General features: G+C 46.5%; 1 protein-coding gene and 1 long non-coding RNA gene across 2 annotated transcripts in view; one reads left to right on the top strand and one right to left on the bottom strand.

Annotated features, from left to right (window-relative positions):
- Positions 1-490: 490 nt before the first annotated feature.
- LOC128082567 (uncharacterized) lies at positions 491-4398 on the bottom strand. Its single transcript, XR_008207724.1, has 3 exons — positions 3406-4398; positions 1544-1680; positions 491-1159 (listed from the first exon to the last, which is right to left on the bottom strand). It is a non-coding gene; the product is annotated as an uncharacterized LOC128082567 (long non-coding RNA).
- Positions 4399-4496: 98 nt separating this feature from the next.
- The window catches only part of USP10 (ubiquitin specific peptidase 10), a 44232-nt gene continuing 37802 nt past the window's right edge, over positions 4497-10926 (top strand). The window contains exon 1 of the mRNA XM_052686777.1: positions 4497-4633. Within this exon, the coding sequence (XP_052542737.1) occupies positions 4613-4633 (21 nt within the window). The 5' untranslated portion in view covers positions 4497-4612. The remainder of the gene's footprint in view (positions 4634-10926) is intronic.

Genomic DNA, 10926 nt, shown 5'->3' with positions numbered 1-10926 from the left:
CTCCCACCCATTTAATTGTGTTTGTGTAATACATTAATGTCTAGAAAAAAAAAATAAACCCAGCTTAGAATATTGTATTCATAACTGTCTGACCTGTGGATTGTTTTAACTGTTCTTTTCCTTATTGACAACTTGGAAACAAGTGAATTTGTAAATATTTGAGCAATTATTTTAGGTAGCATTGGTAATGATGGAAACATTTCAGCAGGCAGGAGCTAAATATAACAGTTGGAAGTAGAAATGTAAATTCCTTGGCTAATCCACCTTTTCTGCATCCAAACCAGGCAGTCAGAAATTACTTTTTGCATCTTTTGCAATGCTTACAAAAACCCAATCCATTTTATGGTGCTTTCAAAGATTAGTGTTCCATGGGGATTAGGTCAACACGTTTAGGACTTCATAACACCACGCTTAATTGCATAGGCAGAATATAACCTCGGTTCTCATCAAAGCTTTACTTTTCCTGGTCCATTTATCCTCTTTTCAAAATAAACAAAGGCTATAAATGAGTGTATCTGATACTACCAGAGGTCACTGGGGTATCCTACCTGTTGTTGCTGTAAATTTCATCACCATTTGCCAGACCCAGGGCAGTCTGCAGTGCTAAAAGCAGAGCCTGGCAGGGTGCCCCTTCGCTGTGGACGCTGTGTGCCTGGACTTGGCTCAGCATCACTGGGGAAGTGGTAGGAGCCTGTTAACTAAGAGCACATCCTGCTTCACAGTAACTTCTGGTCCTGAGCGCTGATCTGCTTTGTGAAATCGGTGCGCTGCAATTTTGCACAAATGAAATGGAGAATATGGATGAATGAATGAATGTCTGCTTTGATGCTCACAGTCCAAGCAGCCCTCTGTGCATGTGTAGGATGGGCAGAGCAGAGGCAGTATCCTACTGCTCTTACAGAATCAGCCTGGCTCTGAACATTCCACAGCCTTCATCCATAAGCTCTGTACAATGTTTCTGGTCAGGAAGCACAGCTTTCTTCCTGCTCTGGGAGATAAAATTGCTGCTTTACCTCATTTTAAAGAAGGCTCCCATTGCCAAATTCTGATGAAAACACATTTTACCTGACACAGAACATCAACCAAAACCCTCTGTTTCTCTCTTCCTACACTTCCACCACACATGCATCTCGGCATCAGCACGTCAGGGAGCTGCTGCCTGTTAGAAAACAATGCTAACATTAGATAACAAAAATCTCTTGGGATACCCTGAGGAAAAATGATGTGAGATGCAGTTGTTTTGAAAGCTTGAGTAAGAAGTATGAAATATTTTTGTTTTCAGGCTGAAATCTTACATCGAGAAAAATGTGCCTACGTGTGTCTTTCCTCTGTAAAAGATCAGACTGCTTGTTTTTTCAAGTGCTGGTGTATTTTGCTTGCTGTTTGGGAATCGGTATTATTGAGTGGCAGCAAAAAAGGTCTCACTTCTAGAGAATGTAGAGAAAGAATTGAACACTTAGCGTTCTTTCACAGAAACGATCTACCTTGCAGAATAAAAGCCCAACTTTGTAGATTCTAATTGTGATTATTATCATGAACTTACAGCTTTGGTTTGTCTCCAGACAAAGTCAGGGCAGACACAGGCCTTGACCAGGTGATGATGCTGTCTCTGCAGTGCAGGTTTGTGCATAAACCAACTTCAGCTCCTTTCTGAAGGTTTCCTTTCTGGCAGCTCCACTCCTGATGAGAGAGACACGGTCCAGTGTCAGGTTTGTTGATGCCACGTGCATTTTTTTACCATTACATGGGCTTTTTCTGGATCTCCAGCTTTGGAGTAAACATTTCTTTGTTTTTATTTTGGTGAGTTCAGTGACAAGTGTTGAACAGAATTTGAAAGGAAGGTAAGACAGAGAAGTGCAGGTCCTTTGGAGATTGCAGCCCTGAAGTAGACTATTGCATGAGAGGGCAGAAAGCTTGTATTTAAGACAAGGTTGGACAAGACACAAATAATGCAGCCAAAGGGTCTGCATAGGTAACTGAAACACAAATATATTGAGTCAAGCATCTACATGATCTGTCAAAGACTTGCCCAGGCTTGAAAATTGTTTCAGGCTAAATTGAACTAGTTTATGCTTAAGTTCCTTCCATCAACAAATGAAGTGCATTTGTAGCAGTTTTCTATATTCATGGGAATATGGATTTCGGAAGCAACATTTTGTTACTGTTTTTTCAGAATAACACATCCAGTTTTGTTCTGAACTTTATTCAATAAACTGGTAGTTTACTCTGCCAGTAACCATTCCTGCTCTGCTGCTATCTTGATTTCCTTTGGTAAACCCTGGGTGCCTGGTGCTGGCCCGTGCAGTTTAGGTCATGGAAAGTTCAAAAGTCATAATCATTCAGCTAGCATGTTTCAGAACTCGTGATATTCTGAAGCGTGATGCTTTGGGAAAAGCCTCAGGAGTGACTGCCCAGTAGAATACCATCCAGTGCACGAGCTGCTGTCCAAAAAAAGATGCTTGCCAACAGTGACCTAAGCAAGTTCTACAAGGGAAGAAGAAGAGCTTTATCAGGTCTGTCGGAATGTTTTATTATCACCATTAGCAGCAAAAAGGATCTGGTTTGGCAGAGACTTCTGTTTCTTCTTCATGAAGCACTATATCATGTAATTAATTTTGTGCCCCCATGACCACTGTGAAAACAGATGGATTTACCTCTGGCAAAGTTCATGAGGTCTCTGTGGACCGTATTCTGTCTGGGGAAGGTCTGTCACAGCTGCATTTCACAGGCCACACCACTGACATCTCCGGATACTGACCTAGGGTGAGCTGATTTTCTATTGAAAACTTAAAGCACAAGGAGCCAATGGACCCAGAAGCAGATGAGAAGAGGTCCAATGAAAGTGCTTTATGCTACACAACTGGATGGATGGAACTGAAAGAGCTTCCTTCCCAACACTGTTTCTGTGCCACTTAGAGGCATGAGGCTGCTACCAGTATGAAACCTCACTCCTGGCATTTTAAGTAACGTTTCTAATTTTTAAAAACAAAGCAGACAATCCTTTCTGATTACCATAGCCATAATCTTCATTTGTGATTTTTTTAAAAAATAATAATAATTACAGAAAAAATAACAAAATACTGTGATAAAATTTTAACAGACTTTACACCAAGCCTGTACTAAGATAAAACTGGGGGTGTTTTAGGTGCTACTGAACTGTCAGACAGTGACATCCTTTCTGCCCACGTCTCAGCGTTCACTGTCAGCAATGGCTTTCAGCAGTGATGGTATTTGAAATAAGCAGTTTCCAGGTGGGAGGCTCTGTGCTCATTCGTATTTTCAGCCGTTGGAAGGGGCAATCTCTCCAGCAAAAACCATCCGTTTACTCAGGCAGCATTGTGGGCAGAAGGGAAATTTTGCCTTCAACCAGATGAGCTCCTTCAGGATTTTCACTCCATTATTTACCTTGTAAATTAGACTCCTGGGAGGGTTACAGATGTTGGAAATGCTGCATGCAAAAACCGTGCATGTTTGTATGTTCGTCTCCTTTTCTTGTTTCTCCCTTTTAATATTAAACAGCCATTTTCACTGCTGGTTCTCTGCCTTAGGACAGAAGAGCAACACTTGCTAGAAACAAAAGACAGGGAGTGGTAGCAGGGCGTGTCAAGAAAAAGGACAGAAACCGATGCAGAAAATCATTGAGCGTGGTTCCTTCCCATTCCTGTGCTTCACAAAACGAGAGACAAATTTGTCCTTATTGAATAAAGAGGGGGCGATGTTTCCTTTGCATTTCTGGTCAACCTCAGCCAAAGCCACAAGTTTTACCTCTTCCAGCTTTCAGCCCCGTTAAGCTTTTTCCAACACTGCAGTGGACTTCTGCAGGACTCCAGGAGAAAAGTTAGTAAATTAGCGATAAATTTTGACAGATTCTTGCCTGGGGGGGAACCCAGCATTCACTTATGACTCAGCCTTGTCAAAATCACGCGATTAGCTTAGTCACTTGGTGATTTTTTCCCAAACAACCGCTGCCCTCATTCCCTGTGGTGATTTGGGATGAAGCTTTTGCCGCTCACCCCTCTGGGGCGACGCCAGGCACGTGGCCTGCAGCCAAACGCAATCTGACGTGAACCCAAGCGCTTAGCTATCGAATTTAGTCCTCGGGGCAAGCCGGCTGCTTTAGTAGCTGTGTTTTTCCAACGCCGCTCCCCGTAGCAGAAGACTATTCAGCTGTAACCGCTCCTTCCCACACGGACAGGACCGAGCGCCGCCCGCGGCTCTCAAGCCACGAGGCGCTGCGCTCCCCGCATAGTTCCGGCCCGCCTGCCCCCGAACGACGCCGGAGGGCTGAAGGCAGATCTTCATCTCCACCTCGCTCTCACAGCACCCACAGACTCCGCTTCCCGCCGCCCGCACCCCTTCCTCGCGGCCACCCCGCGCCCTCCTCAGTATCCACGGCGCATGCGCGCTCACAACCCGCCACCACCGCCCGCCGAACACGCGTGCGCACAAGCCGCCCCGCCCCGCCCCTCCCCTCCCATCCGGAGCTGTGCGCAGGCGCGGTGCGCGCCGCCTGCCCGCCCGGCTGGTGCGTGCGAGAGAGAAGATGGCGGCGGCGGGGGCAGCAGCGTGAGGCGCACGGGAGACGCCGAGCTCCCTAAGGAAGCGGGCCGTCATGGCTGTGAACGGCGCTCAGGTACCGGCAGGCCCCTTCTTTCCGGTTCTGGGAGCCTCGGGGCATTCTAGGCGGCTCTATAGGGCGGCTGGGCCCCGCGGCGCGGCTCGCCGAGGGGGGGAGCGTGGTGGCCGGGAGTAGGCCCAGGGTGATTCTGCAGCTTCATTGAATCTCCTCGGCGCGGCGGGGGGCTCCGCTGGCGGCCGGGCTACGGCGCTCACACCGCACTGCCGAGCGGCCCCGCGTGCTGGGGGCGGCCCCGAGGGGGGCGGGGGGGCGGCAGTGCTCGGGGAGGGGAAGAAGCGGGGCGGGGAGCGGGAGGCGGCCTGGCGGAGCTCTGGGCGGGATGGAGTCGGTGTCGATCCCCACCTTCGGCCACGGCGGGGAGGGGGATGGGGGGGGGACAGGCGGTGGGGAAGCTTCCGTGGATCGGGCTTTTTTCGGAGGGGGGCAAAGAGGAGGACGGCAGCATGGAAGCCATTCTATAATGGGAAGGGAATAAGAAGATTTGTAAAGTAATCCTTCCCCCTCCCCCCTTCCCTCCCCCCCCGCCCGAACACGCCGCGCTTTGGGGTGCAAAGGGCCGGGAAGGGGGGTGGGGCCGCCTTCCCCCCCCCCGCACCCATTGAGCTGCGCTGCTGGCCGGGGCTCTGCGAGCTGCTGGGTTTGCGGCCAGCATGGCACGCAGCGACCGGGTGCGTTTCCTATTGCCTTTGTAACGCTTTTTTTTTTTTTTTTTTTTCCTCCCCCCTTTCCCCCCCTTTTTTTTTTCTCCACGCAACCAGAGGCAGCGTCTGGTGCGTTGCGGTGCGCTTAAGGTGAACTCGCAGGGTTTGGTGAATGATAAAGTTTAGGGAACTTGGTGTGTAAAATGAATCCTGCTGTTAAAGCACGTGCTTTCCGGTGGGGAATTCTTCTGTGGAATCGGAGCGTTTGAAACACATCGATGCATCATCTGGTATTCTGTGTTTTAACCCGGGGTGACTGCAGTATGCACATAGTGGATAGCAGCAGTGTGTTAGCAGCACTGCCTGAGTTTTTTCCTCAAAAGAAAAACGTGTAATTGGTGAAAATTGTATTCGTGGTATTTCTTGTCCAGCTTCCTTCATGCTTGGGCAAGGAAGAAGGACCTGGGTCTGGTAGGTGGGTGTTTGCAGGGCAGCTGTGTGTCTGGAGTTTGTTTCAAACACAGTGTGATGGCCTGGAATTACAACATTTTGTGTCCTTTAGCTTTTCTTTCAACCTGGAGGAAGCACTGTTCCGTACATCATCTGCCCTAATTAATGATAATTAGAATGCAGCGTCTATCAAAAAGATTGAGTGTTCCAAGCAGAGGCTCTTTTGCTCACTGCCTTGTCTCCCTTCAGTACAGGCAGCAGTGCCTGTATCGCTTCGATAAGACTGACATCTTTGTTGCAGATTTTCTCAATTTAGAAGAATAAATGAAATTTTTGTGTCTGTACTTAATTAAGTTGCTGTACCTTGGATTGAAAGAGGAGAGCTGAGCTGATGATTTGGTTTAGTGTGAAGCACTGCATAGATGCAATTAAAAGTAGACGGTATGTTCATCTTCAGTAGCAACTTGCTGTGTGCTGTTTTAAATCGAAGCACTTTCTAGGTAAAAAGAGATATTTTGGTCTTGTGAGGATTGCAGTTTAAGTTTGTAAATAATTCAGGAAGTGAATCTGCCAGTTATCTTACAGTTAATGTTTTGTGTCATTCTTTTTCTTTTTTCCCCTCTAATTTAAACAGCTTATTTAAGTGGTGCAAGAGGGGTTCAAATGGATATCTATACTAGAGCAATACACTGCTATTCTACTGAAGGAAGGTAGTAATGTTCTGGTCACTGGGATGGAGAATCTGAACATAAATTTAGCAATTTTACATGTTTCCTTTTATTTTAGGATGGTAGTATTGAAGACCAGTAGAAAAAATGAAGTTGTTTTGCTGATGTGCTATATTCTAAGCACAAGACCACATAGTTTTTTCTCTCAGAGAGTGATGAGGCACTGAAACAGGTTGCCCAAGGAGGTTATGGATGCTCCATCCCTGGAGGCATTTCAAGGCCAGGCTTGATGTGGCTCTGGGCAGCCTGGTGGTTGGTGATCCTGCACACAGCAGGAGGTTGGAACTAGATGGTCGTTTTCAAGCCAGGTCATTCTACGATTCTATAATTTAGTTGTTATGTTCGTGTCACAATGCTGCATTCTGGGCCAGAGTTTTCCCATGTGATTCATTGGAGCACACCGTTGTTGAGACGTTTGCTCTGCCACGTGAGTGAAAAGTCTCTCTAAATAGGTAAAATGCACTGTAGGGTTTCTGCCAATGGATGGGTTCGTGTAACAGTATGCAGAAGCACTCGTCGGTCGCTTTGCACATTCTAAGAGATGATTCATGGAACATGACCCTATAGTGTATTTTCAAAGGAGGGATTAAATGTGGACGGCCAGCTAGTCTGCAGGCGCATCAGAGTGAGGTAACACAGTTCAGATAATGCCGGTCGCTCGTACCTCTGTATTCCGTGCCATTATTTCATAATCATTTAATGAGATATTTAAGTGTTGCTGTTGGTTTTCTGGGCGTATTCTGAGCGTATTCAAAATTCTGGAGGCAAGCAAGACACAAACCAGTTGTGTCACTACAGGTTCTGCGTGGTGCTGCAGAGGGGGAGCTGATTAACGCTGAGCGTAGTGGAAACCATTTCTCATGAAGGACATTTAAGAGAAAAGCTGAAATGTTTCCCTGTTTGGAACAGTAATACTGAAGAGTTGTTTTAGCCTCTCTCCTATCGTTTTGATAGAGTGCATTAATGCAGACACTTCATTTGCAAATCTTGTGAAAACAAGGTAAGCAGAAGAAAGGATACCGTAGCAGAATGAATCATTTATGCTTGTTTTGCTCTGTCACTGTTCAGGTGGTGTCAGATTAACTCGGTGTCATTTGAAATGCCCCATGTTGCCCCCAGAACCAGCACCAGTAAAAACCAGTAGGACTTGTGTTCAGAGGGAGCCGAACAAGCTTGAGAGCTGCTCATGCTCACCCAGGCCTGGCAACCAGAATAACTGGAACCTGGCTCCTGAGTGCAGCCAGCTCTGCACATGGTGCTGTGGGATGCCTGAGGCTGGAGCTCGCTCTGGAGGGGTGAAAAAGTCTGCAGGCATGTATCATCTCTGCAGTGTATGGCCTGAGGTTTGTGAGTGGTGTTGATTGGGAAATCAGCGTCCTTTCCCCCCCCCCCCCCCAAAAAAACAAAAACAAAAACAAAAAAAAACCGTCTGTTCTACAGCTGGAGGAGTTCCTTGTGCTGTCCTTGTGTCTCTGCAGATGTGTCTCATGCCGTGTGTCCTTGCAGACAGAAAGATTGGAAGAGAGGGCAGTGTGCATCCTGTCAGTTGAGTTCCTAAAATGGATGGAAAGCTGTGGCTTGGGTGGGGGCACTCGGAACACTGTGTTGCAGGAGGGACATTGCCTTCTGCTGTCACAGCTGAGCTGAGTTTTGGTGTTCTGAAGGTCTGATGATGAAGCTGGATTGGTGGCTTCTTTTTTCTGTTCTAGGAGCCCCTCTTCCGTGACACAGGACTGGTTGGGAAGGTCCTGCTGCCAGAGCTGTTGCTGATGGAACCATCCTGGGCTTCCATGCTTCCCTGAGCTCAGGCTGTAGACAGAGCTGAGTTAGGTAGCCAGGAGGTATCAGTTGTCTCTCTGAAATGTGAATGGTGAATCCCCGTAGTACGGCGTGGGAGAGTGGGCTGGTTGGCTTTAAAAAGGATGTCTGGGAAACCTGACATAGAGCTTAAATTTGGAAGTGCGTGGCGGGTGTGTGGCAGCATGCGACTAATAGCAAGAAATGTACGCTTTTTGTGAGTCACTCCTATACATTCGGTGAGATTTCACTTGCAGCACTGATAGTGAGACGTTTTAGAATGGAACCTAGTACTTATTAATAAATAAACTTTTGTTAGCAGTCGTGCAGTCAGGCTGCTTTCTCCATTTGTATAGCTGGTAAAATAGCTGTGAACTTAAGTGGGGTTTTGCTTATAGGTAAACTGTGCTGTCTGATTGCTGCTCAGTGCTATACGCACAACGTGCTGTGTAGTACAAAACGGGCAAAGCTGTTGTAATAGAACTTGCTGGCCTTGGGCCACTGGATTATAGTCATTTGTCACTCTAATGCCATTTCAGCAATGTAGATGTTCAATTCCAAAGAATTAAAGATGCTGGAACTGCGGTTTTCCATGGAGGTGGTTTATGTGTGATCATGAAACATGCAACTTGGGATTATGGAACAAAGAGTTAGGCTTCATGGTGAAAAAAGTGTATGTGTGTACGTACATATGCACAAACGTTCCATAATGAAGAAGTTAATAATTTCAAATAGGATTTATAGGCTTTGATTTATGAAATTGTGTTTTATAGGTTTAACTCTGTATTTTAAGCATTATTGCCAATAACGGTGCCATGTGGATTGTTTTTAAAACACTTAAAGGATTTTGCCAGACCAGTGCTCATGGTGATATATTCATTAAGAGGAAGTTTTTCACACACAGGGTGGTGAGGCACTGGAACAGGTTGTCCAAGGAGGCTGTGGATGCCCCATCCCTGCAGGCATTCAAGGCCAGGCTGGATGTGGCTCTGGGCAGCCTGGGCTGCTGGTTGGTGACCCTGCTCATAGCAGGGGGTTGGAACTGGATGAGCATTGTGGTCCTCTTCAACCCAGGCTGTTCTGTGATCTATTAATCCTCAGCACACATCACAAAGTCAGGTTCTTTCACCTATAGCTGGGCAATAGGTGGCTTAAATCACAGCGGTGCTGACCAAGTGATTGTGTGAGGCTCACTGTCAGCAAACACCTCATGGGAAAGCATAACAAAGGTTAACACAAACTGAAGAAAAGCATTCTTAAGTTTTCACGATGGTCACAGAAGTTAGCATGATATAAACTGAAATTTACAAAGGTGCTTTTGGGAATTTGGCTGTTTGCAGTATTGTTTTTGAATTAATGCATGGTAGTTTTAAGGAAGCGTTGTGTATTGTTTGTCTCAGGATTTGGTTTGGGAAGAAAGGCACGTGGGTCAACTTTGCTGAATGTAAGGTTAGCATCAAGTGGAAAATCACTTAAGGGTTGGGTAACAGTTTGATACAGTGATTGGGGTTTGGCTTGGAGATGGAAAAGGAGGATGTCCTATCTGTGAAGAGCTAGATAGAGGAACATCTCTAAAGGCTCTGAGAAAAGATGCATTTTAAGAAGTCTTTTTTCAAAGAATTCTGCGTATGGAAGACTTTTTTTCCCCTCTGTTTGAACTGAACTGAGCATAGCAGCAGAAATAGCAGTGCTGCATTCCCTCAGTGCAGCAGGCATGTTTTTTTTTGTACATTCAGAGCCTGCTGCAGTGATTCACGGGCTGCCTGCATCGCTTCTCCCTACCAAATTTGCAGGCTGGCGGGCTTACAAGTGTAATTTAAAGCCCTGAAATCATATATCCTTCATGCAAAGAGGCAGAGGCTTTTGTCATGAAAATGTTTTGTCTTGTTGGAGTCGGGATTCCTTCGTAGGTAGTGTAGCAACATGTTTCCCATAGTGGTCTTACAGCGTCAAGGTAATGTTAGCAGTGTTGTGGGTGCTCAGTAGCTTTGCCATATGCACATAGCTATCTCAGTAGGGACCTCTATATAGTTTGCTCTTTAGACTGTTGCAAAAACACACGTGTTTGAGGTTGGCTTAAAACCAACTGATATTAGCAGCAAAGAGCCCCGAGATGCAGAGTGGATCCCTGCCGTCACGTGGCGGGAGCGAGCCCTTCGCTCACACTGACCTCTGTGCAAAGGCAGTGCTCAGCACTGTGGTGCCAAATGTGGGATCCTCTCTCCTGGTTTTCTGCCGAAGTTCCTGCAGCACCTGCTGCATGGTTGGTCAGGATCACATGAGTTTTAAAGGGGGAAATGAATTCAATGCTAACTCTTCACAGTGGGAGTAGGGGAACTGCTGGCAGGAACAAATGGGAGGTGGAGGTGAGATAGTGACCTTCTTGTATCTTGCTGCAAGAATTGGGATGGGTGAAGAGGCAGATGGAAAACACTGCGTGGCTTAAAGGTAGCAATAGACAATTAGTTTGATTATACTCAATGTTTTTGGACCATGGTGTGATAAAAAGAGAGGGGAAATAGAGCAGAGAGGGAGAAAGAGTCATGGTCAGCACAAGCTAATGGCTGAATTGTAAGAGCAATCTATTTCTCTTGAGTTCAGTCAACCTTGGTCTACCCATTGAATCATATGGTCTCTAATAATAGCTGGTTGTTACTAAAGAAAGAACTGC

This window comes from Tympanuchus pallidicinctus, unplaced genomic scaffold, assembly GCF_026119805.1.
Source record: "Tympanuchus pallidicinctus isolate F22 unplaced genomic scaffold, pur_lepc_1.0 scaffold22, whole genome shotgun sequence".
In the NCBI taxonomy this organism is placed as follows: Eukaryota; Metazoa; Chordata; class Aves; order Galliformes; family Phasianidae; genus Tympanuchus; species Tympanuchus pallidicinctus.
This window is presented reverse-complemented; position numbering and strand designations above follow the sequence as displayed.